Source organism: Lygodium microphyllum, chromosome 25 (assembly GCF_053477565.2).
Source record: "Lygodium microphyllum isolate KBCC chromosome 25, Lygodium_microphyllum_v1.1.10, whole genome shotgun sequence".
In the NCBI taxonomy this organism is placed as follows: Eukaryota; Viridiplantae; Streptophyta; class Polypodiopsida; order Schizaeales; family Lygodiaceae; genus Lygodium; species Lygodium microphyllum.
The window spans coordinates 6,419,505-6,446,714 of record NC_141159.1 but is presented as its reverse complement, the minus strand read 5'-3'; the positions used below and the strand labels follow the sequence as shown (position 1 = coordinate 6,446,714).

General features: G+C 42.2%; 1 protein-coding gene across 2 annotated transcripts in view; it reads left to right on the top strand.

Annotated features, from left to right (window-relative positions):
- LOC148013871 (uncharacterized) overlaps positions 1–25,885 on the top strand; it is an 85,747-nt gene extending 59,862 nt beyond the window's left edge. The window contains exons 8-13 of one of the 2 annotated variants that reach the window (XM_087666382.1): positions 12,796–12,934; positions 24,193–24,377; positions 24,477–24,594; positions 24,858–24,947; positions 25,036–25,140; positions 25,223–25,885. In XM_087666382.1, coding sequence (XP_087522508.1) covers positions 12,796–12,934; positions 24,193–24,377; positions 24,477–24,594; positions 24,858–24,947; positions 25,036–25,140; positions 25,223–25,411 — 826 coding nt within the window. In that variant the 3' untranslated portion in view covers positions 25,412–25,885. The remainder of the gene's footprint in view (positions 1–12,795; positions 12,935–24,192; positions 24,378–24,476; positions 24,595–24,857; positions 24,948–25,035; positions 25,141–25,222) is intronic. The other variant, XM_087666381.1, reaches the window with a different exon arrangement.
- The last annotated feature ends 1,325 nt before the right edge of the window (positions 25,886–27,210 follow it).

Genomic DNA, 27,210 nt, shown 5'->3' with positions numbered 1-27,210 from the left:
CATATAGATCTCCTTATGTAGATCACCATGTAAGAAAGCGGTTCTCACATCCATCTGTATAAGCTCCATATCTTCAGATACAACTAAGACCAAGATGGTTTGCAACCTAGTCATTTTGACTACAAGAGAAAATATTTCATCAAAATGAATTCCATGTTCTTGCTTGTACCCTTTAGCAACTAGTCATGCCTTGTACTTTGGCAAAGAATGAGAAGTGACATTCATTTTGTAAACCCATTTGCATGGTAGCACCTTCTGTCCTTTAGGCAAATGCACTAAATTCCAAGTGCCATTTTTCATGAGAGATTCCATCTCTGACAACATAGCCTTTTCTTACTATCTTTTCTGTCCATTGCTTCCTAGAAGCATGATGGCTCACCACAATCGGTCAATAGGACATAATCAGCCCCATTATTGACACCAGGAACAAACCTATCTGCCTGTCTTTGCACTTTGGTCGACCTACCGACGCAATGGTCAAGATTTACTGGATGTTTAGCTTGCAAATCTGCATTAACAGCTTGCTGTTATGCAGGTTCAACATGCTGTACAGCCGGTTTTGGTTGTTCCAAAGGCATCTGTTCTTGCTGAATTTGTGGTACATCATGGGCAAGATCTTGCTAATCATTTTCAGCATCATTCCCTGCATTTTCAGGGACACTTACAGCAGGTATTTGTTGCTGTCTAATGGCATTTTTTGCTATCCAATCGATACATCCTCCCGGAATACAACCCTTTTGACCTCCTCTATCTTTTCGGGCTGTTTGTGCATGTGATCTTCCCGGAAGATAACATCATTGCTGCACACTATTCTTTTCTCAGATCCCATAATCGATACCCCATCTCACCTTCATCACCATATCCTAGGAAAATACATTTACAGGACTTTGGCTCAAGTTTGTTGCATTTTTCCTTGTGAATGTACACAAAGGCCTCATAGCCAAACTCTCTTAAGTGAGCATATGAAGGTGGCTTGCCCAACCACGCTTCTTGAGAGACTTTTCCTTCCAAAGACCTATTTGGTGATCGATTAATCAAGTGTACGGCTGCCATAACAACCTTTGCCCAAAATCCATGAGGCAAAGCAGTATGCGACAATATTGTATAGACCTTGTCTTGAATGGTCCTCTTCATATGCTCTGCAATACCATTTTGGGATGGATTACGAGTGATGAGTTCTCTTTTAATCCCTTTGCTATCACAAAACTCCTGAAAGTCTTTGGACACATATTCCCCATCATTGTCACAGTGAAGACACTTTAATGTCTTGCTGGTCTGATTTTCAGCAAGTTCCAGGAAATTTTTAAATTTATCTAAGGCCTCGTATTTGTGATGGATTGGATAAACCCATACTTTGCATGTGGCATCATCAACAAAGGTAATGAAATACTTTTTTTTCCCTAAAGCTAATCATGGCATTTGACATACATTTAAATGTACCAACTCTAAGGGTGAAGACTTTAGAGAAAGAGATTTTTTATGTGACGTTTCAGCATGTTTACCATAAATACAATGATCACACTGTTCAAAATCAGCATACCTCAAAAACGGTAAATAACCCAAGCAAGAAAGTACTTTCATTCCAGTTTGACTCATGTGTCCCAACTAGCTCTACCACAAAGAAACACTTGGCTGCTCGATTATAGCAACTACATGGTCACGCACACTAGATACATGCAAAGGATACAAAGTATCACTTTTGGACCCAACAATATGAGAGCCCTTACAAATTTTCCATTTGCTATCCCCAAAGGTCGTGTGATAGCCTTCATCATCTAGCTGCCCTGTACTTATCAAGCTCTTCTAGAGCTGAGGTACACGTCTCACATAATACAAAACAAACACGGAGCCATGCTGAAATTCCAGTTTCACACTGCCAATGCATGTAATTTTACATGTATAGTTATTCCCCAAGTGGACAACACCATGTGTACCACCATTGTAGTCAAAAAACCGCTCATGATGTGGTGTGACATAAAAGGATGCACGTAAACCCAAGTATCCAAGTGTGCATGTCATCCTTAGAATCAACAATCAATGCATGTGCACTAAAAGAAGAAGTAGAAAGTACATCATTATCATTGTCAATTTCATGAGTGACTACATTTACCTCTTCTATTTTCACATTGCTCTTCTTTGTAGGCTGGCCCAAATGTCATATAAGTAACCACCGTACACTACAAGTACCGACCAGCAACGAAAATTCCAAGATTGCAGAAATTTTAGATCTACAAACAGATTTTCAGAATTAGAGAGTGTCTGTTGCTGCACTCCTCAAGCAATTACTGACCCATTTGGAGACCAAGGCACCAATTACTTGTGAAATCCCTAAAATTTCACTACAATTTCTGCTCCAAAAGCATTCCTGGGCACAAATGTGACAAATTTGATCAAAAGCCCCAAATTTTCAGAAGGAAATCCGTCCGGATTGCATCAATACATATACCCAAGTGCATATACCTAACATTTGTTGCAAAAATTGAGGGGATTTTGCAAAAGCCCCAATTTTCTTAGGTCTGGAGTGCACAGATTTCTGTGAAATTGAAGAAATTCCACTAAAATGTGAAAAGCCCCAAAATTTCTCGGGCAAATGTACAAATGTGTAATTTCTAAGTCAGATTGTCTTGTTCTGCGTTGAAGTGTCCAAATCCGGGAAAAGCTCCAATTTTCTTGGTCAAAATTGCACATTGTGCTTGTGCGTGTGAATGCCTGGCAAAGGGGAGAATGAAAAATGAAAGAAATTAAAGAAAATTGGAGAAAAAGAAAGTGGGCTTGTCCTAGCGTTGACCAAGACTAGTCTCCTGCCAGTCAAACTTGCTCCCGTATCGCCCGTTTGGCGCTTGACCAACCGACCACACCCAATTTTCAATATTTAAAGACTAAAAATTAATATTTAATAGATTGAAAAATGCTAAAAATGGGATTAGAAGGCTGGCACTTGGCAAAACTTGCCCATGCAAATGGGAAAAACGTTTTTAGAGGCTGATGAAGTCTATTCCAACCATTTGAGAGAGAAAGAGGCTGTTACAGAGTAATGAGAGGTTGCTAATGTGATTTGCAGCTACCAAGAATCAGTCCTATGGAAGTGATAGTAATTTTTGGAGACCTCTAGGAGCAGGTGACAGGAGCCCAAGCTCCTTTTGGTGTAGATGATAGCATATAGAATGGGATAGTAGTCTATCTGGTGATCCTAAGTTGTAGGTGACAGCTTTCACAATTGCTTGACAGGACAACAATAATAAATGACTAATTTTCTTTAGTTCTTCACAAACAGAAAGTCTGAATTTTCTCTCTCCTCAGCATTCCCTCTCATCTCCTAGCCTTTCTACAACCTTGCTCCAAAGATTACAGCTTTGAGATCACCAAAGGCTGAGAAATTTCAGATTTCTCTATTGTAAACCCTAATCTACAGAGTAGAAATTAGGGTTTAGCAGCAGCAACCTCGAGAAGCATGCCAAAAAATTGGAAGCTCCAAGATTTGGATTCAACAAGGGTAAAGTTATTTTTAGTCAAATTCAAGTAGAGGGACAGGCAAATCAATGAATTTGGGGCATTTTCCATCTCTATCAAAACAAGTGAAGGCCAATTGATTGTCCGAATCAAGGGACAAATCAAATTAAAGACTTACTGGTCATTTTGGACAGCAAGGAGAGTTGGAATACCAAAAGGAATTGGAAAAATCCCATTGTACATCAACTCCTATTTCAATTAAGTGAAAGAAGTACCGAATAGGGGCGCCAGTTTTGGGGCCAACAGGGTGTCCATTGTCCAAGATTGTGAGTTAATTTGCATTTCTTAGTTTTGTAATAAATATTGCTGCCGTAAGTAAGTTGTAATCAGGGAATTACCACCCATCCATAGAAGGAAGGTTGGTTTCAGCAGCATTAAAAAAAAGGTGATTCTTGCAAGGCTGCGTCTTATGACAGACATTCGTGCACTGTCTTGTTCTCTTTTTCTTTGCAAGGCTGCATCTTATGGTAGATGTTCATGCACTGTCCTGTTCTCTTTTTCTTTGCAAAGACAGGCGATTGCATGCACACAAGGACCAGGCACAGGAACAGTGTGCAGGCTGTGTGTGTGGCCCTGCAGAAGCATGGCAGCGTTGTGCAGGGGATAGTGGATGGGCAAGACTGCAGGCCACCTAGGTCCGTGAGCCCTCGGGGATGTCACCGGTCACAAGGAAGGCAGCGCCAGACACGGATGAGCAGATGGCAGCATCTTCTTGGCCATCGTTCAATATCCTCCTCCACACCCACAACCCCCCCACCACCAAACACCCCTCCCCCCCACCCCCCCAACTATAATTCTTACGAAAAGAGTATAAGATTACAAGGTGCAGTGTGGCTGTAAGCCATGATGCAAAAATGAGATAGAATAGAGACAAGAAGACAAAAGTGCAAGAAGCACACCAAAGCTTGACCACATCACAAAGAATCACTTCATTAGCTTCTTCCATCAAAGCATCAGAGGCATGTTTTCTGCATTCAATTGGTGGCCCTGCATCGGGACTGGGTAGAGCCCCAGAAAAAGGGACCTCCATCCCAGTACAGGGAACCATTTTTCCTGTTTCTCATCATCTGAATCGGGTCCCAAAGCCTCCACAACTGAGTCGATAAAAGCAGTGCTTAGCTTGGACATATTTGTCACAGATCAGATGGCAGCACTGAACTCCCTTTTCTGTCTCCTCCTTGGGCCACTCAATATGCAAAATGGGTTCTCCAGAAAATATTGTCGAGCTGCAGGTCTGTTCTCACACTTCTAATGTCTTGTCCTGTTTGATATAGATCCCACACGGGACCTGTGAACGATCAAGACAGGCCTGCTCAGCCTGCATAGAACTGCACAGCCTGGACAGATAGCCCTAGGTCATGGTTTTCTGACAACGTGCAGGGCAGAAGACTCCTCTAGCTCACATGCAGTGCAGACGATGAAGAGAGCAGGCTACTCACAGGTAACAGTCCTCCAAAACAGGCAGGGCAGCCTCCAGAACAGGGAGTGCGGCAGGGCAGCCCCCGACATAGGCAGGGCAGGCACCCCAGGGTGGGCAGAAGCAGCAGACGGGCAGGTCACAGCAGTTCAGGGGTGGGGGACAGTCAGTCCCAAGACAGTGGATAGGGCAGAAACCCTTGCGGCAGCCTCATGAGCTTCTCACCATCGTCTCTCTCTCTCTCTCTCTCCAATATACCATGTAAACTTACATATACATTTTATTTCTTCTTATCTGATGAGAGATGATGATACTAGTTATATTGATTATGGTCTCATAGGCCACTTTGGCCTTTTAGAGACATCAATAGATCTTTCTTTCTTTTCTTTCTCTGTGTGCAGGGCAAATTAGTACATGCACAGTCCTGAGAAAGGCATCTTAGGAGGGGCATAGCACTCTAGGCCATTTGATATGACCAGATACAATGGATTCAGCTAATACACCTCTCACACCTCCCCCCCCCCCCCGCCCTTAACCTGACCTGGATTTAGTCATCAAGGCCGATGTTTTGAGAGTTGCGACGGTGAGGATTTGGATCCACAACTGGGTGGGGGCTCTGTCATGATGACGTGTATTTTTGAAACCTCACTTAATATGTGGATTAATTTTTAATTACATGATTAAGTAAATATTGCACATGTGAGGTGCAACTGGGGTTAGAGTAAATTTACAAGCTCGGGACTCCAAAAAATCACGGGATGTCAAAGGCAAAAGTTGCTATAAGTTATGTTGCACATGTACTTGGTGGTATTTGGTATCAATTGTTGGCCTAGGTCATTCATTTGGCCATAAGTGTCAATTGGTGATACTAGAGATGTGGCGTTTAATGGTACCTAATGTCGATCTAATGGTCAAAGATGGCATAGAGAGACTCGGGAGTGGAAGATTATTGGCCAATCAGATTATTTTTTTGGGCACCGAAATAATTATTAGATTAATTTTCAATAATTAAAGGTTGGGAGTGGAAGATACCTAGCCAATTTAATTATTGGCCAGTCAGATTATTTTTCTGGGCACCGTAGTAACTGCATTTGACTGATTTTCAGTCATTCTTCGTGACAAAACTCTAGATTTTTTCTCTCTATAGCTTTCTTTCTCATCTCCCAGTAATTTCACAGCCTTGCTCCCAAGATCTCAACATTTGGACCCTTGGAGGTTGAGAAATTGCAAATTTCTCTGTTGTAAGCCCTACTTTATAACAGAAACAAGGGTTTAGTAGTAGCTTCACAAAGCCTCCCAGAAATGGAAGCTCCAAGACTTGGATTTTTCAGGGTTGAAAGTGAATTTCAGCTAAATTCTGGTGGACTAGCCAGCCATTGAATTTGGGGCATTTCCATTGTCTATGAAGTGGGTGAAGGCCAATTAAGTGCCTAAATCAAGGGGCAAATCAGATTGAAGGCCTGCTGGTCACTTTGGACAGCAAGGGGAGTTTGGATTGCGAAGGGGATTGGGAGAACCCCATTGTAAATCAACTTGTTCTTCACTAAAGCTAAAGAAATACTGAAAGGGGTGCCAATTTTGGGGCCAATCGGGTGTGCATTGTCCAAGATTAGTAGGTAAATTTGTATTTTTCAGATTTGCATTTATTGTTTGCTACTGTAATTAAGTTGTAATCAGGGATTTACCACCTATCCACGGAAGGACGGCTGGTTTCACGGTCTCAAATTGGGGGATGTCCCTTATCTTGCCTCTAACAAATGGATGGCCAAGGGATGCTTCCGCCAATCTAGGATGGAGAAGGGTTTGGCATATACATATTCAGATTTTATTTTATAATGTACACTCAAACATTCATTTTTTAAAAGTTGAAATGCTCATCCTTATATGATGCCTTCAAAAACAATATGAATAGTTGTAGATCTTGTCTTCACATTTTGTACATGCTGTTCCATCCCTCCATCCACCTTACTTGAGTTTGTCAGTCCCAACTCCATTCTCATCCCTCCTCTTATGTTTCTATGTTGGAAATCATGAGTCAATTCCGCAACAGCCTTCCACTTCTGTATGCTGTAGCTGCCAAAACCAGAGGACCTACCCATCTTGTTTTCACCCTTATTCTTAGCCATCCTAAAGCCAGCAGATGCAGAAGACAGTGTGTGTTTTTAGTGCAGAATAGGACTTTGTGCAGGGAAATGGTGGAGAACATGAAGATGCTTAAGGAGACACTGTGAGAGGCAGATTTGACTGCAAGGTCAGATCAAACAAAGAACTTGCTTGAATTAGTGGACACTTTGTACACAGCCTTTAAAAACTGGCAAGAGCATCAATTCACTTTGATGGGCAACTACAATAATCTTCTCCATCTGCATCTGTAAGAACAACTGCCCTTAAAGCACAGTGAGAAGCTAAGCACAGAACTTGATACATGAAGCAGCGGGAAATCACTGGACACCAGGATTTGCCACGTGGAACTCCTTGTCAAGGATGAATGGCCACAGCTCATTGCTGTGTCCTGTTAGCTAAGGCCAGCTTCAATTGCCACACAAATTCCTATTGCAGTAGAACAGAGAAAACTGAGGAGACACCAAGTGCACTTTTTTGAGAAAAGTGACCCGCTAGCACTGGGAAGGCAGGAAAGGTAGTGATTGATGCAACAAGGGATGCCATATGATCAGGAATCTCCATGAGGAAAAGCAAAAACAAAGAGACGGAGGGAGGTGATGATGACATCCCAAAGAAGTAGGAGTCGACTGGTAAGCCAGAGCGCCTATGGCACAAAATTGACCCAAACATGCTGGCAATCAAGAGGTGATGTTCATCCCTAGACCAGATTTAAGTAGCGTTAGATACACGGAGTCATTTAGATTCCAAAAATATCGTCAACAAAAACTATAGGACTCTTAGCCATACCTAGTACCAGATTCAAGAAAGGGGAAAGGAATGTTAGGAAGTTGTTAAGGAGTCCAAAGATCATAGCCATTGAATTGGAACTCTGGGCATGGGTAAGAGCAATCTAGAAGTGCAATGGTCGCCATTAGGCAAGACATGGAGCAAGAATCCAGAACCACAGCAAGAAGCAGGAAGCACCAATTGGAGTACATATAGAAGACCCCTTTTTATTTGGAGGAGGCTGCTAGGAGTGCAATCCCTGGTCCTGATTTGGACTGCGAGATGCAGCCACGCTATTGACCTTCTGGATGTATCCACAGCAGAGACTCTATCAAGGATCTGGATAAAGATGATTCACACTCTTCACAGGAGATGGGAGAGGATGCAAGGCAACTCTAAGACGCGGAGGAAGAGAAGAGAGGCTTTTCTGTGGACATGGAATTCAGGCGCTTTCTTCCATATTGCCCCTCATATGGCTGCCCCTTATATGGTTTGGCATTACAGCCCACCGGATTGGTTGTTTACACAACCATTGTATTTGTGATGTACATATATATCCTCTAGAGAGAGAGAGTCAACACTAGTCTTAGAATCTAGAGAGACAGATCATATCTATTATCAACCATGAATTATAATTCATGAAATTAGACTCTAGAGACATAATAATCAAGTTTCAACTTTCAACAATAATAAGGATTCAAAACATTGTAACCAGCAATGGATTGTCGCATTCATAATTCAACACTGTAATCAACAATGTTGCATAAGTCCAACTGGCAATAAGTGTGCATTGCAAAAACACAAAATATGCACTAAACAGTAAACTTTAAAGCCTAAATAGTAAAGATCCAAGTTACAAGAGCTCCAATTTCCAAGTCAATACTCTAAAGTTCCAAAAGGCTAGCTACTAAGTGCTCTGATTCATGGAAGATGGCTCCACTGTGCCTGAATGCTCATCCTGCTGAACAACATCCTGCCCATCATCATCACCATCATCATCATCGTCATCTTTTTCCCAACATATAAAAGAATCAGCCTTTGCAACTGATGTACGAGCTGGCAAGCGAAGATTGGAGCTCACATAAACTAGGTCATTCGTCTTCATTGTACCAAGACGATTTCTCTTCTTTGAGTGAATGTGATTGAAGGAGCTCCATAGTTGCTCTAAACAAGAAGAGCTAATTGTTTGGCTAAGAATACGAATAGCCAAACTCTGCAACTCTGGAGCTTCTGCCCCATAGTCCTCCCACCATAAAGCAGCCCCAATATTTGTCCTGTCCTCTAGTGCATCCTTTGTACCAAACATCCCTAATGTTTGTCGATATACAGAGAGCTGATTTTTAATTTTGCATTGCATTTCACGGCTAGGATAAAGCCTTGCAAGCAATGTGTTCCAAGCCTTGGCCACCTCAAGGTCTCTTTCTTGCATCTTTCCTTGAAACTCAGGATCAAGCACATATGCTGCAGCATGCATAGGAGAGTCATACTCATTCCATCTGCTGATGCATAACTCCTTGATTTGCTCATACCTATCTGCATTTGATTCCAAACTCTCCAACCTCTCAATCATGCGATCCATACTTTCATAGATCTTCCCAATGCATGGATCCATGCCATCTGCAAGCCTCAACATGTGCATAATAGGATCAACCATTTGGTTGGTGCGATTAACCTCATCCCAAAAATCTCTATCAGAAACATATGCATTACATAACACAGCAGTAGCAGTGGCAGCCCTAGTCCAATTTTCATACTCATCACTAGCAAATAGCTCCCTAATTGCATCTTTGCAATAGTGCAATCGATCAAGCATAAGAAAGTTATATGCAAATCGTGTATCCGAGTAAGTTCTTTGTCACTTCTCTTGCGAAACTCAACATACAAGTACTGATGATTACATATAAATGTGATAATCTTGTTGTCTTTCGCAACAAGAGATGCAATCCATGGCAAGTCCCCAATATCCTTCAATAAGTTATTCAAGCAATGCGCCATACATGGACTAAAGGTGATATGTGGATACATTGCTATTAAAATGTTTCCTGCTGCCCTGTTTGTAGGTTCACCATCTGCCACAAACTGCACTACATTTTCTGCCCCAACAGCCTGCACTGCCTCGCACCACTCGGATGCCAATACATCTGCACTCTTTCCAGTCTCTGAAGCATCATGACTACCAATGAAGTATACATCTCCACGAGAATATGCAACAATACCATGTATGGACCTATGGTGTGTGTCACTCCATCCATCTGCTATCAATGTCACTCCATTTCTTACCCATTGATTGCGAATATTTGCTGTTGCAATCTCTATGGCTACTTTCTCCTTTTGAAGCAATGTAGTCCTGATAGTTTCTGATGAAGGGGACTTATATGTGGGTCCATACTCTGCAATCTTTGTCACCATATTTAAAAAATAAGGTGACCTGGCTGATTTGAATGCAATATGGTCATGGTAAAAAAAGCATGCCACTGCTGCATCTGTTTCCTCTTTTTTCTTTGGTTCCCATGAAGTGTGCAATGAACTCTGTTTAGCACCACGACCTGTTGCCATTGATGGCCCACGAGAAGGTTGCGTAGCCACTAATCCTGGTGGTCTTCTGCATGAAGCACCATGCCCTGCTGGTCTTGGAGTCCATGTTGTTGGATCCACTGCTATATTTGGCGTCCTCCTGGCATGTGAATTCCCCATAGATGTGGCTATGCGGTCAAGTAACTCCTGCCTTTTCTCAATTGATACATTGGTGCAAAAACGCACCTCTTTCCCCTCCTCATGTAGAAGATGGGCTCTCACTTTATCAGCCCCACTAGTGCGAGCATAAGGGCAAAGTTTGCATTTCCAAGGGCGAGCCCCTCCACCTCTCAATGGCACCCCTGCATCTACCTCATCCCACCATGACCAAGTAGTGCTTCGACTTCGTCCAGTTGTTGACAAAGTACCTGCTAAGGATGATGAAGATCCCATAGATGTCAATGCTGCCATCTATATAAAAGTGACAAATAATCAATAAAGTTCAATAAAATTGCAAAAATTTGCAGCCAAAATTTCAACATGTGTGTGTTAAATTTTTAGCAATGCTAAAAATGCCAGCTTGCATTCCTTTTATTGAAAATGCCACAAATTTGGGGCATTCTAGCCTGCATTGAACATTCCCTTGCTGAAAATGCCCCAAAATTTGGAGTATTTTCAGCTCCCAAACTTGGGGCAATGACAGACTCAAAATGCCCCAATTTTGGGGCATTCGAGCCTGCAATTCCTTGCTGAAAATGCCCCAAAATTTGGCGCATTTTCAGCTCCCAAATTTGGGACAATGACAAATTTGAGAATCGAGATAATGATCCTCGGACCTTGAGACTTCACCTGATCCCGGGGAGAAGTCACGAGATAGTCGGGAGAGGTAGACGAGTCCCGAGAGCAGGTGGGAGTAGGGCCTAGGCAGTGGGGGTAGGCGGGGCAGGCGAGATAGTCGGCGGGACAGTCGGAAGGGCAGGCGGAGCAGGCGAAGTGGGCGGGGACAGTCGGCAGGGCAGGCGGAGCAGGCAGAGTGGGATGGGATAGTCGGCAAGCGGACTGGGTACTCGGCGGACTGGGCGGACAGGCGCAAGCGACGTAGGCGAAACAGGCGCAGGCGAACGGGCGCAGGCGACGGACAGACGGGAGCGCAGCGACGTAGGCGAGCCTCGAGGACAGACGGGCGCGAAATGGGAGTGCAGCGACATAGGCGAGGACAGACGTGGGCGAGGCGAAACGGGCGATAGAGTCCAGACAAACGGGCGCGAAACGGGCGACACGCGGGCAGTTCGAGGCAGCGCGGGCGACAACAGAAAAAAAAAGTTAAAAGTTAAAAATTAAAAAAACTAAAAAACTCTTGAGCTGGAACGGCCGTTCCAGACAAGGAACGGACCTGGAACGGCCAGGGAACGGACCTGGAACGGGAGGGAACAGGCCAAGAAATGGGCTGGAACGTTTCGCCAGCGTTTCCTTGGCCCGAACCCCTCGGAATGCGTTAATCCGTTCCTATGTGCCGGAACGGGCGTTCCCTGTCTCTATGCTGTATGAACTTCATGCCTGACATTTCAAACTTTCAGTACACAACTAGACTGCAGAGGAGGATCAGATGAGCAGGATCTGTGTGACTCCAAATGCTTTTCAGCATAGATATAACCAGGTCATTAATCAGCCTTTGTTCTCAGAGTTTTGGAGGAAGCTAGAGGACATTAGATGTAAAAAGATGTTGGCTTTCTTTGGCTTATCTCACTTAGGAATCTGGCAATAGGCACCTCGCTGGATTATTGTAGAACGCCAATAGCTTGCTGGAGCTGTATACTAGTTGAGGAAACTCAGAGACATTGCATTTGAGATTGTCCTAGAGGTTCTGAGTTTTGCAGGCAACTCATGGAGTGATGATTCTAACCTAGGAACAGTAACATTGGTTACAGACAGAGGGCCTGCATGCGGCTATGTGATTTTCAGAGAGCATATATTATCACATCACTAGTCAGCAGATGAGTATACACACTCTGAATTTCCTCAGGCAAAGTGGACTGCTGCTTGGTAGAAAGGGACAAGAAAATGCAGTGAGGCCACAGTTCAGCAGCATATTACAGATTTCGAGACACTCATATATAAAAAGAGAGCCTTCACACCATCAGAGGCAGAGTCAGATTATAGGGCTGTTCAAGCATATGAGGAGGAAATAGGCTTCTATCTTTGGACTTCATATATAGTTGGCATTATAGACTGCCAGACTAACTCTGTACTAGACATGCTCCCTACAGAGAACATATTTATTTGTTTTCATTAACAGCTTGTACTTAACCTAAGTAATGTTTGGTTTTTAATAGAATTGTTTTTCTTGGAAAGGAAAATGTGCAATGCATCCTTTGCAAAAACCAATCAAATACTCATTGATTTCTATCTGCGGTTTACAGATATTGTTAATCCACAGATTTTCTTCACAAATGTTTGCCTTTCAGGGAGAATACAAAATACGAAGAAATGTGTAAATCTTTAAGGGGTGAGGTGGCAGATTTGCATGCCATGCTCACTGCAATGGAGCAAGCAACTGAAGATGCTGAATTAAGACATGCAGAGACAGTTGAATGTTTGAAAAAGGTTTGAAATTAAAGCAGTGTTGTTCCATAAGGATGTAAAGATAAGATGTTGATATAGGTGCATTCATTTAATAGTGGATGGTGCAGATTCAATGTGTGATGTGCATACTGATCTTTGCAGAAGGTATATTGTTATTGGCTTTTTCTTGTTTTTGGGTTTTTGCGGTGGGGGTTGGGCTCTCTCTCTCTCTCTCTCTCTCTCTCTCTCTCTCTCGGTGAACCTTGGGAAGACCAAAACCATGGTTTTCAATACTTCAGCAGCATGGGTGACTAGATCTATGTACTAGTTCACATTTGGGGGAGACATATTGGGGCATGTGAGGGAATATGTCTACTTGGGAGTCCCCTTCTCTAGCCCACGTTTTTCATTGAGAGGGGCATCAGAGGCACGTCTGGCATGTGGATACGCAGCACTAGGGGCACTTGAGAGTCAATGTGCTCACATACAGTTCCATGAGCCCCGCACCAAACTCTGGTTGTTTGACACCGTAGTCACAGCTACATTACTATATGGAGCAGATGTATGGGGTTGCAGCTTGTACCATAGGTGTCTTAGCCCACTCACTGATCAAATTGGAGTAGAGAGGGATTATTATGATGGTTGGGATAGCATGGAAAGGCCACTGATCATGATGATAGCATGCATGATTAGGAGTAAGCCCTCCACCCCACATCCCATTGTCAGAGCAGAGGTAGGGGCAACATCTATAGTTACGGAGGCACTCTTCAAGGCAGTGACCTTTTGGCACAGACTATGGGAACTTCCATGCCATAGATACTCTAGATTGGCACTAACCTCATCTAGAAAACTAGCAGCAGGAGGCGAGAATAAGTGTTGGTTTTCGTAGATGGCTATTTGGATGAGCCTATATGGTTTGGATATTGACCGTCTTCCACCTTTGGTTTATAGCCCTGACTGCCCTACACTTTCTCTCAGCCGATCAGAGTTGAACTAGGTGATTAGAGCTGATATCTTGAGGATTGAGACAACAAGGACATGGATCCATCCACCACTCCCTCTAGGATCGAGGATGGAGTTGTACAGGAGTCATTTCTTGCGTCTCTCTGATGATGGTTTCACTATTCGACATTTTTGCATTTAGGGTTTGAGTTTTACTTTCTATGTCTGTATTTGTCTCTTTGTGTTTCTATCGTGGTCATACACTCTGTGTTTCCTTAGTGCAAACCCTAGCAGTTTTCTTCACATGGTATTAGAGCCGGTGCTCTTGTAAAGAGTATCCTGCGGATATTTTGGAGAGCTAGTCTTTGTGCGAGGCACACAATACGACTCGTAATCGAATCACAATGTCCCAGACACCTTCTCCAATTCCTATGATGTCCTATCAGGCTTCTCCATCACTAGAGGCCTTGAGACGGCATTATGGACTCAATGAGGAGGACAACACTCCACTTTCACCTTCACCTTCTTTTTCTACTCCTATTTCAAATTTCACTAACATGACAAAGGAGGACTTTGAGGAGTACTATCACAACAAGTACAGTAATGTTTACATCCCTCCTACAAGCTTTGCTACCACATTTGGACCGGTTGGTGAGGTTGGCCACCTCTTCGATTAAGGAGAACTTACGGCATTTGGAGCGTCTGGCGATCCATCTTCATCATTTCAGTCAGGTCCAGTGTCAAGTTCGTACAACCCTTTTGAGTTGAATGAATCAAAACCCTCGCATGTTTCTTCTTTTGAGGTGCAGGATCCGGATGGCTTTGCGTATGTAAACTTTAATAGAGGGGGCTCACAGCTGACAGAATTCAAGTACATCTATAGCTTTTGTTTCATTTGAGCATGTAACATACACTTCTCACTTCCCTCCCATCCCACCCTCTTCTACCTCCACCCTTGATCATCTCTCTTCATTCTTTCGAAATCTTGGATTACACTCCACATCTGCTTCACACACTAAGGGTTGGATCTTCCATCTTCGCTCCTAGCACCTTCTTCTCTTTCCCATTCTCTACCTCTTTGCACCATGGTACTTCGTCAGAGGGAATGCCACCCTTTAACACAGTGCCTCTCACCTTTCTACAAATGAGCACACCCATAGCACTTGGGATGGTTGTGATGGGCATCCCCCTCACTACCCCCTCTCACATGACTACTCAGACGTAGGGGATTCCATCCTCGGCTTATGGTGCGTCAGTCCACTTACCTTGGGTTACACCTACGCAGGGATTTCCATCTTCTACTCCACGTGTTCCCATCCACCTCCACCATGGGCTACTCATACAACTACCATGCCCCTGCCTAAGCACACCCATAGCACTTGGGATGGATGTGATGGGCATCCCCCTCACTACCCCCAGATTCACCTCTCACATGACCACTCAGACATAGGGGATTCCATCCTCGGCTTATGGTGCGTCATCCCACTTACCTTGGGTTACACCTACGCAGGGATTTCCATCTTCTACTCCACGTGTTCCCATCCACCTCCACCATGGGCTACTCATACAACTACCATACCCCTGCCTAGTCAGCCCATCCCTACCTATGGATCCACCTTGCACACTACCTGCATGCTTGGTGGGCACTCTGGGGCCCATTCCCAAGTGCACTCCATTCCCCCATCTTTCAGAGCAATGGATGACATTTAAATGCTGAGACTCCATGCTGATGTGCAGAATAATAATTACTGCAATCCAACATGGCAGTCGTAAAAACATTTGTGCGACCCCTCTCAAGCTATTACTCCGATGGAAATTTGGACAACGTCAACAGCTCCAAAAGGGAGGTAAAATTCCAGCATGGCTCTCTCCTCTATTGGGTGGTGCAAATGATATCCATTCATTAAACAGCCAGCTCTCTAAAGAACACATCAGTTGAAACCATGGAACCAACTTGCCATAATAACAATCCTCAAACACAACCCACATGACCACAAATACCTGAGGCGTAATAAAAAATAAATGCATTGTGTGTCAGCCACATGTGCCAAAGACCAATCGAACATAGAAAATGAAAAAGACAAGGATGTTCCAACTGTAAAGTGACCATGGAGGGCCAAAACTTAAGAATGGATGATTGTATGCAATCATTACACTGAAGTTCATGCTCAAGAAATGTAAACCCAGACTCGTCTAGCAATTGGGCAAGAAATAGAAAGATAAACAGGAGTCTCATCACATCTAGTATAGAAGACACACTACCATTGGAGAGATCTTGCAACTGTGCAACATACCCCCTATGGGGAGACCCCCAATAAGAGACCACCATAGAAAGCTTTCCCCTACTAAGGAAGCTTAGACCTCCACAACTATCTTTAGCAAAACCAAACTTTATTTACTATCTTGACCAAAACCAAACGTTATTTGCTTTTTCAATCACCCATCTCTCCTTAACCATCTGCATTGGCTGATTGTTTCAAGAGATCATCCCATTGTACAAAAGCCTAGTCCAGCCATGGGGATGAAGGTTAAATGTAGGCAAAGGTGAACACCACCAAAGACGTTCCTCCAAGCTGGTCCAAATCAGCCTATAATCCCAAGGAATGTGAAAGTTATCGACGGATACCATGGAAAGAATAAGCCCAAGGTTGACCAAGAATGACAGCATCTTGTACAATTCTCAAACCCAGTCATGCCATCCTATTACACTTATGCATTTCATGTGCTTATTAAGACAATCAAGCAACCTAGATGTGGCCAAAACCTCAGCTTGCAATGAATTAGCCTCCTTTCTAGGGTCGGGGGGATTCCAAATAGTGAATTGAAAGATCTCCTAGCAAGAAGCAATCATGTATGAAGGCGGAACAGACTGTGGTCTTTTGAGTCCAATGCAAGGCATGCCACTAGGAGGCATGGATTCTAGTGCGACCATTGATATGCCAATTTCCTCAATAAAATCCCTAGCAATGTCTTCCCAAGAATGAGCTGCTCACATAAGGACTCTATTTAAGGCCATTGACAAAGCTATCATATGAAACTTAACATCCAATAAGGCGGCATCACCCAAATCCTTTGGCATGTAACAAGTTGCCAAGAGACCCATACCTGACCTAAGTGATTTCCCTGGTTCTTACATATCATAAAGCGGATGTGCTGCACCAATTCTTGTAATGACTTTTGTGTCCAAGGAAGCAAAGGTAAGAAATAGGAGATCACACTTGTCATCACTATCTCTGTAACTTTGAGTCACACATGTAGAGGCTAGCATTGAGAGTTCCAATACGTAAACTTGTTATAAACCCATGAACACATCTAATTGAGCAATGCCAGAGGGGTCACGTCCACCTCGATGGGATAACCCTGTGAGGATGGAGATGGAAGTTCTCACCTAAGAGTACACAATTGACAGTAGAGTGAGTGAGAGTGAAGACACAGCACGACTCCCAATGCAATTTCAAAGAGTGTAATGAAAGTACAAAGTACAACCCTTAGACCTTAGGATTGTTAATGTGCGTTCACACCCGAAAGGTGTAAAACGCGATAAGTGACCGAATTGTATAACATAGACGCATATGTATGGATGTCAAACAAATCACTATCATTATGCAAAGATAGCTTGAGTCTAGTGTGCATCGGTGTGCTGACTGGCTCGCAATCTTGGAAGCCAAATCTCTCAAGGAATCTACCAATATATCTGAACTGTGATAATCCAATGCCTCTAGCATCATGAATGAGCTGAATGCCCAAATAGTAATGCAAAGGCCCCAAATCTAACATTTCAAAAGTTTGTTGCAAATTTTTCTTGAATGTTGAAATCTCATCAGCATGTGTCCGTGTGAGCATAAGATCATTTACATAAAGACAAATAACCAAGGATCCCCCCTCTTTGCATAGTAAAGAGTAGACTTTGATGGGCTGTTAATGAACCCTTGGCTGAGTAAAAAGGCATCAATTTTTGAATACCAAGCTCGTGGAGCTTGCTTTAACCATACAAAGCTTTTTCAGCTTGCATACCAATTGTTCGGATCCCTCAACTACAAAACCAATGGGCTATTGTACATACACTTCGTCTTGAAGTTCCCCATGTAAAAATGTAGCCTTACACTTGTCAATGGATCTGTCTGCATTCCTTTTCAGCCTATAGACCTACTTGGTATCAATGACTTTCTTCCCAATAAGCAATGTCACTAAATCCCATGTTTGATTCCTTGTGATAGAATGAAATTCAGCTTGCATTGCTACCATCCAATGCACACTCTATTGTGCATCCTCAAAAAAATCAGGCTCCTCATCATCAAGTGTATGTGTTGCCATAACAACTCCATTGTATTAGCATGATCATGCAAACAGGCTTGTCTTCTAGTACGACTAGCAATAGGAGCATCCAAATGACTATCTTTCATAGTCTGCAAGTACCATCTAGGAATCTACCTAGCTTCTTGATTATGTACAAGCTCCTACTAAACCTCAAATTCAGCATCTTGCTGAATATTCAAATTAGCCATAGGCTGAATTTCTGCATTGCTCAATGGAGTAGCTAGCTGAACATTTTGTTCATTTAAAACATATCATTGGCAACCTTATATGTATCAAAACCAGCAAGGGAAAATTTTGTTTTTCATCAAAAATCACATCCCTACTAACAAAGACTTTCTTGGAAATAGGATCATACAATCTGTATCCTTTGCTCTCACTATTGTACCCTATTACAAAAATGCATTTGACACCCTTGTTGTCCAATTTTTTTCTTAGTACTTCGGGAATATGAGCATATGCAAGATACCCAAAAGTATGAAATTGGCCAATTGAAGGTTTTTGGCTATTCTAAGCCTCAAAAGCGTGACATTTTTCAATGCCTTGGTAAGGCACCTATTCAAAACATGACAAGCACACATAACTAATTCCATCCAAAAACCATGTAGCATATTCTTAGCTTTTAGCATATATCTGGCCATTTCCATGAGTGACCAATTCTTTCTTTCTGCATTTTGTTGTGGAGTATATGCAATAGTATACTGATGGACAATGCCTTTCTAATTCAAATAATTGTTTAACAAGGAAGATATGCATTCCCCCCTCAGTCTAAATTGTTTAACAAGAAAGAAATGTATTCCCCCCCTCGGTTTAAATGGAGAATCTTAATCCTTCACCTAGATTGATTTTCAATAAGTGCAACAAAAGCCAAAAATGCATCATACACCTCTAACTTTTTCACCAATGAGTAGATTAAAAAAAAAACGAGTAAAGTCATCAATGAAAATGACAAAATAATAACATCCACCCAATGACTTTGTCTACATAGGTCCACATACATCCAAATGCACAATTTGTAATTTGGTTGTTGCCTTAAAAGCAACATCATAAGGAAACAAGAATTAATGCATTTTTCCCAAAATGCATCCCTCACAAATATGCTCAAGAGGTCTCTCCATGAGAGCTAAGCCATCTAGCATTTGAGTGCTGCATAAGTATCAAACTGCCATAGTTAACATGTTCCATGCGAACATGCACAACTCTGCCTGTGACATAGCACGAGTAAAAGTAGATGCTAAATAAACTGATTGATCAATCGAATAGACATCTAACTCATAGAGTCCATGATGTAAGGTGCCAATCAAACCAAAGTCAAGAATTCTTTACCCTTGACCATGCATTTGTCATCATCAAATGTGGCCTGCATACCACAATTTCCTAAAGAAGAAATGGACAACAAATTCTTCGTTATCCTTAGTACATATAATGCATCTTGTAAACAGAAAGTAGATCCATCGATGGCTTTCAAGACAATCTCCCCAACAGCTCTAATAAGGTAAGATGCATTGTTGGCACATTGCATAGACTTGCCAACAAGAGCTGTAACAACAAAGAAAGACAAATCCCTGTAGGACGTAATGTGCTTAGAAGCACCATTGTCAAAGAACCAAGTGCTAGCATCCTCAATAGAGCTAAATGCTCTATCGGTCCAAGAAGAGTCATAACTACAAGTGTAAAAACAATAGTCACGGTCTATAACAAAAGACGCGAACTCTATAGCAGTAGAAAGTTCATCGGAAACAGATATTTCTAACTCCTCCTTCTCCTTGGCAATGTGCTTCTTACATTCCATGATGTAGTGACTTGGCTTTTTACAATAATGGCACTTGCTTGGCTTGTATGCCCTCCTCTTTCTTGTTGATCTGTGAAGTACCCGAACTTCCAAAATTCTGCAGAGCATTTCTAGAATGGTTGTCCTTGCCCTTCTATCTCACCAGAAGAGCCTTTTTAGAGGCTATAACATCCACCCAACTGTTCTTTCTTGTTTGCTGTTCTTTTAGGAGCAAACTAACCAATTGAAGAAAGTGGTTGTGGAGAAATTCTCATGGTGAGATTTAAGGCTATGTGAAAGGCCAAATAAGAGGGTGGCAAGGAATTCATAGTAGAGGTCATTTGTGCATCAGAATAATACTCATCTACATTCATTAACTGCTCACACAAGTCTTGAATTTTGTTAAGATGATCTTGCATGGCATCACCTTCAACCATCTTCACATTCTCAAGCTCTTTTTTTAAGAAAAAGATGCGTGTCTCATTTTTTCCAATGAACTTTTGCTCAAGTGTAAGCCATGCTTCTCATGAAAAAGCTACAGACCATATATGTGGGATTATAGACCGTTGAATTGCCAATGCAATCAGTGACGATGCTTGAGCATCCCATGTGTCCCAAGCCTTTTGTGCTGCTAATCTTTGGGAAAGTGGCTGAGCCGGAGCGAGTCTTTGATCACATCCTCCTGGGGGAGGTGTTGCAAGAGCCACAACTCCAAGACGGACTTCCTCACCACTAACAGAATCCAAAAGATTTTTTGCAATCTGCACATTCTTCATTCATGAAGGACCATAAAGAATAGTTATTGCCATCCAATCTATCCTCCTTGGATACATATATGAATAAATCATTCTGTCCTTGATTGGCCATGGTAAATGTCATTGTTTCAAAGAAGACAAAAGCAAGAACCAAAGCTAAAACAACATGGAAATTTGGAAATTCACAGAAATTACAGCATGCACCAAGCTGTAATTAGCAAATCTGTGTCACAGTTGATCACAATTGTCCAATATACACACTATCCAATGCACAAACATTGCTCAGTAATACAACCAATGCAAAAACCCCAAAATTTTGCTATCCAAAATGCACAATTTCAGTCTATTTCAGATTGAACCTGTAGTACACGTGCCAATGTCTGCTCAATACCCAAAAGCCCCAAATTTTCTGACTTGCTTCCCAAGAAATTTCTGCAATGAGTGTATCCAAGACACTTCTAGGAGTGGAAATGAACTTCTTGGGCAAAAGCTCCTTTGTGTATTTCAAATTTTTGAATAAAAAATGAATGAGTGTCTCCTTTACCTCTAATGCTGGCTGTGAGAGCCAATAGATCTAGTGGAGTAGGAGGCACTGATGCTGGCAGAGGTGGCGAGCAGGTTGTATAGAGGACAGTGCTGCAGGTGGCAGGCCTACAAGCAGTGACTACTGCATTGGTGGCCAGCGGGACCAGGACGGGGGTGCTGCACTAGTGGCTAGTGGACTAGGGCAGGAGCTGCTGTAGGCGGAGGCGGTGCTGGCGTCTGCTGGACGGTGACAGCAACTGGCAGCAGGGCGGCGCTGCTGAAGACTGGTGGCGGGTGGGCAGAGGCAACGCTGATGGTGCTGGAGGTCTGTACGAGCAACAGCAGGTTGGGATAGAGTTTACAAGCCGATGGTAGTGGGTGAAACTGGAATTGATTGAGATCTCCGAGAGGCTGAGATGAACTGTGCGAGCCCGTAGCTCTGATACCAAATGTGAGGATGGAGATGGAAGCTCTCAGCTGAGAGTACATAGTTGATAGTAGAGTGAGTAAGAGTGAAGACATAACATGACTCCCAATGCAATTCCAAAGAGTGCAATGAAAGTACAAAGTACAACCCTTAGACCTTAGGGTTGCTAATGTGCGTTCACACCAGAAAGGTGTAAAACATGATAAGTGACTGAATTGTGTAACATAGACACATAAAATAGAAAATAATATAACTAGGAAAAAAAATCTCTCGTAAGGCGTGTAAAAAGTGCCCCAGTGTCCCAATGTAGATCACCAACACTCCTCTGTGAGCATAGGCGTGTGTCAAACCCAACAAACCCAAGTGTCTAGTGATCTCTCCTTGAGAAACAATCCCACCCTACAAACCCAAAGCATGCATGTCTCTCTTTGTACAAGTGATGAAAAATGCACTTTTATGCAATGATGTTTATAATGCAAAAACATAAATGAAAGCATATGACAATGCATAAACTCAATAGAATACAGTTAGGATTAGGATAACTCGGAGACAATGAACACAATGAAATTCAAATGAATGACTGAATATTGAATATACAACACTCATGCAGCAAATAAGCCATGCAAGAATGAAAATTGTACCCCGAACTCGTCTTGAGGAAAAAGGCAAAGGTGCTAAGCGAGAGAAAGTATTGTCTCCTAATAGATCCCAAAACATAGCAAAAGGCAGCCTTCGAGAGTCAAACACCAACAAAGGCAGCTATGGAAGCTGGATCTGATGCAGACAGGTAGTGAGGAGAGAGAAAAGCTGCAAATGTAAGTACCTAGAGGTGGAGATCAGCCTAGGTGGCAACAAAAGATTAAAAATGCAAATGCTGATGTGGTCCTTCTAGCCAAGTGATAGCAAAAATAGGAAGGCAACAGTGTTTGGATGATTGCCAGTAGTAGAAAGTGGTCCAGAAGTAGTTGCCAACTCTGGAGAGGGGTCGCTAGGAAGCAAGCATAGCAATTGTGTGGCTGGATCAGCAAGGCAATGGCTAGAAAGAGAGAACAAACAGGTTGGACCATGGAAGCAGGCACCAGACTGATATAGACAACAATGGGTAACTTTGGATGAGATGTCCTTTGCAAAGGGGTGTGGGCAATGAAGCTAGAGGTCTTGAAACCTACAAAAACGAGATTGAGAATGAATGGAGAACAACATGTCTATTTATAGAAAGTTTTGGGACCTTGTACCACAGCACCATTTTAAAAACTCTCTCAATTGCGTAGCAATTTAGGGTTTTCATTAATTAAGCATTTTTGGGACTATTTAAGTGACTAACTCAGCATGTGATGCTTATGTTAGCTCAATACCCCATCTCAGGCTCAAAAATTAAGCTAGAAAGGAAGGCCAACCAAAATTTATACGAGTGGTTTTGGTTTTTATGTGTTTTTACCCCAAGGCATCCCACCCCAAAGTAGCCAGGGCATCGGACAAAGGGTGCATAGTGGCTTTGCCCAGTGGCCTACCAAGGCTATAGAGGCAATTATCTTACCGAGAGAGTCAAAGTAGTCACCTAGAGAGGCTAGGGCATCGGACAAAGGGTGCACCTTGGCTGCCGAGTGGCCTACCAATTCTTGCAAAGGTGGATGGAACCACAATGAACTTTTTTCTTTTTTGTTGGTTTGATAATGATTGTTTCAAAAAAGGAAAGGTGGCAGTCGATTGAGTAGTAGATGGGAGACGAATAGCGAGAACCAAACACCATTTAAGTGATAAGTTTATGCTACAACCCAACTATTAATGAGAACTTTAGATAACCTTCAGCATCCGAATAGACCACATCTAGTATGAGAATCTCCCAAACTTGAGACTTACGACATAGCACAATCCTAGAGGGCTTCATGTCTAGGTATACTGAACTTCTCACACTTTGTTGGACAAGTCGACATTCTTAAGGTGCACAACCCCTAGATGTATTCTATCAAAGTTTCACCTAGTAGTCCTTTTCCCTTGCAACATATCATCCCCCTGGCAGCGCACGGGGGGGATGGGACCATATTCATTCTTTATGTTGTGAATACCCAGGTATCGGACCAATTAAAAAGTCAGCTCAATAAAGGTTAATTAAAGGTTAGATTAGGTTTTTAACTGAAGAGTCTAAATCCCAACCATTTAGAGGGGTCTTCACACATGGCCAAGTTTAGTAGGGAATATAGAAACTATGCTTTCTGCTTGTAACTTTGCCCTGTAAGGAAAAGAAAGAGGAGCATAGTTTACTTGTGCAGATGTGCAAAAGAAGGGGCACTATATGCATACAGGCTAACAAAGCCATTGCGTGGGAAGGCCTTCTTACTAATCCAGAAAGAGAAACATCCCTAATGCTGGGCTCTTCACCAAGTGGGCTATTGCACGCTCCCTTTTCCTTTTCTTTTCTGGCCCAAAGAAGAATGGGACAACAGTTCGTCACATCCACCCTCACAAAGTAGCACAAGGAGTGCCTTAAAATGCATAGAACAAACAACCATTTAAAGTTCGTTGGCGTGACTGACTTACTCACTCTACCAATTGACTTTCTGGACAGGAAAACATTGCACTCCAGGAGGACCTCCGTTACATCAGGGAAGAATGCAAGTTGATCAAAGAGACAACCTTGCAATCACAAAGAGAAGCTACAGAGGTACATGCCGAAGCTGCTGGACTCCGTGCGCAACTACAGGCTGCATTGCAGAACGCATATGCATACCAACAGGATGCTGATAGTTGCAGGTTATGGAAACAGAACTCGTAGTTAAATACTCTACTTCGAAGTCGGTCATAGTACAATCCCTCTGAAGCGGCTGACAAGTTCATCTACTCACTTGGTAGATGTGTGAATGAGCAGCTACAACAGAGGTTAGCAGAAGCTGAACAAGACATTGCTAAACTTCTGGCACTTCGGAAGGATGATGAAAACAACTACTTGTGGAAGCTGAACGAGTGCCAGGTAATGTTTATAATCTTGATTTTTTGAGTTTTCTTCTGCAGCAGGTACTAAGGTGGTCCATGTTAACGCACTGACATTCGAATGTCTTCAACCCTTCCTATCCCTTCTTGGGATCAGAAGCATTCGATTACATTAGGGTGTCATGTTGGAGCAGTGAAGTTCTTTGCGGCTGCCCTTGTGAAGAGTACAGTGAGTGCATGAACTTTGTTTTCAATGAGGTTGTTGATGACCATGTGTCTTTCGATTACATGTTGTTGGAATAGATAAAATGTGAAATGGAGAAAGATGAAAGGCTCAGGAGTGCTGAAGAGAAAGTTGCAAAGGCTGCCACCAAAAATCAACTCTTGAAAAAGGTTAGAAGAGAACGCAAGTGCCTCATTCTACTCACCCCGTTAAGTTTCAGATTTCCGGACTTCTGACCTGTTCTCACTCTTTGATCAGAAAATGAAACAGAGTTACAAAGTCTTGGCAACGATAACAGCTGATTACAACAGATTGAAGGCACATCTTCAAGGCTGTAAAGAAAAACCAGTTATCCATTCCAAAGTAATGTTTTTGCATGCCCAATCCTCACTCTACATGATTCGTCAATTATTCAAGATTCAAACCTGAACCCATATTGATACAGCAGGGCAAAGGGAGTCGTTCAACGTGTGAAGGTTCAATGACACAGGCAAAGGAACTAGCTGATGGTTCCAATATGCTGCCATCAAAACAAAACAGTTCCATCAGCCATGATGGCGTGCAGTTAGATTGCGAGATGACCAAGCTTGCAGACCGGCAGATGAAGCTTCTTGAGTTGCTGACAAATACTTGATGTACACATGATAGGATGTTTCTGTGCTCATTGGACAAAAGTTTATCATTTTGTTTTGCTATCTATGCATTGACGTATGAAGGTTGCCTATATTTTTCAGCAGAGACAGAATGATCATATAAAAACATAGCAGTAGATTTCCAGACGTCGTTTGCTGAAATGCACCATGAATTGGGCACTTGAAAGCCTTGATAGATAGCTCTACCCTAGACCCTGAGGGTGAGAGTGTATTGTTGAAGCCATAGGTAGAATATGAATATGGTTTTCATAGGTAGATAGCTCTACCCTAGACCCTGAGGGTGAGAGTGTATTGTTGAAGCCATAGGTAGAATATGAATATGGTTTTCATGGTTTTTTAAATGTTGTATATTAATAGGGGTTTAAAGAATACTATGTCAAACTCCGTGAATGGAATATATTTATCGCATTACGACTTATGCTCATTAACATAAGCTTTGAATATATACAAGAGATTAAGATTCACCACTTCTATTTCACCAATAGTTTGAGGACGAAAAGATGAAGAGAACTTCAAAGTGATTTCCAAGTTCTACAATAAAGAATGCCAAAAGTTACTTTGTAAATTTGGAATCTCTATTTAAGATGATTTCAAAAATCACGCTATGCAATTTAAAGATATGTTGAATATCCTTTTGCAACATGTGAGGATTTTAATGTTCTATGACATACTAAAATGTGAGTGCTTAATGAAGTGTGGTGAGAATGTGTGAGAATGCGTGAGAATTTATCCTCTTGCTATCTAGAGTATTCTTTCTTCTTTTTCTTCTCTCTTGATTGCTTGAGAGTGCCGATAAGTGGGACGTGTAAGAAGGATTGAGAGGATTTAATTAGAGCTTGTTCCATGGATCAAAAGGAGTCTATTCGAGCTTGTTCCATGGATCAAGAGACCATCAAAATGCTTCTCTCCATCCAAGATGACTATATTAGTGGATACTAAGGTTAACTATATGCCATTTTGAGCCCTTTTCTTTGTTTTACATGCATGCTTGGACATAGAGTGAAGTAGGCAAAGAGAGATGGATACACATGGATAAAGGGCAATCTAGTTTAGAGTTAGGTGAGTCATGGAGTATCAATAACCCCTAAAGCAATACGTGGTTTACTAAGTCCTTTTTTCAGACTTGAATGCCTTATTAAGTGGTATGTTACAAGTCATCTATGCTATTATCATAACTAGTAGTCATTTTGAGTGCTTTTCTTTGTTTACATGCATGCTTGGACATAGAGTGAAGTAGGCAAAGAGAGATGGTTACACATGGATAAAGGGCAATCTAGTTGAGAGTTAGGTTAGTCATGGAGTATCAATAAACCCTAAAGCAATAAGTGATTCCACTAAGTCCTTTTTTCATACTTGAATGCCTTATTAAGTGGTATGTTACAAGTCATCTATGCTATTATAGAATCTTTTTTTATCTATCATGTGTTCTAACTAGCTTTCTTCTAGTATAGTACAGACTAGACTCTCAAATTTCAATTCCATATAGAAATGCCAATGTGATTGACTTGTGAAAAAGCCAATAATGTCGCTTATGAAATTGTACATGTTCATATTGTCTCTCAAGTGTACCTAGTACTATAAAATCTCATGTTAGCCTAAACTTTGCAACTCCTTACATGGAGGAGTAGAATATTTGAATCTCACATCAAATATTGCACATGACAATCTCAATTGCTTCTCTATCAAACGTAAGTTGGTGCTCTAAACTAATCACACAAGCCCCTTTGTTGAACACTATAACTTTGGTCTTTCCAAGGTCCATTGAGAGATTTGTAGGGCA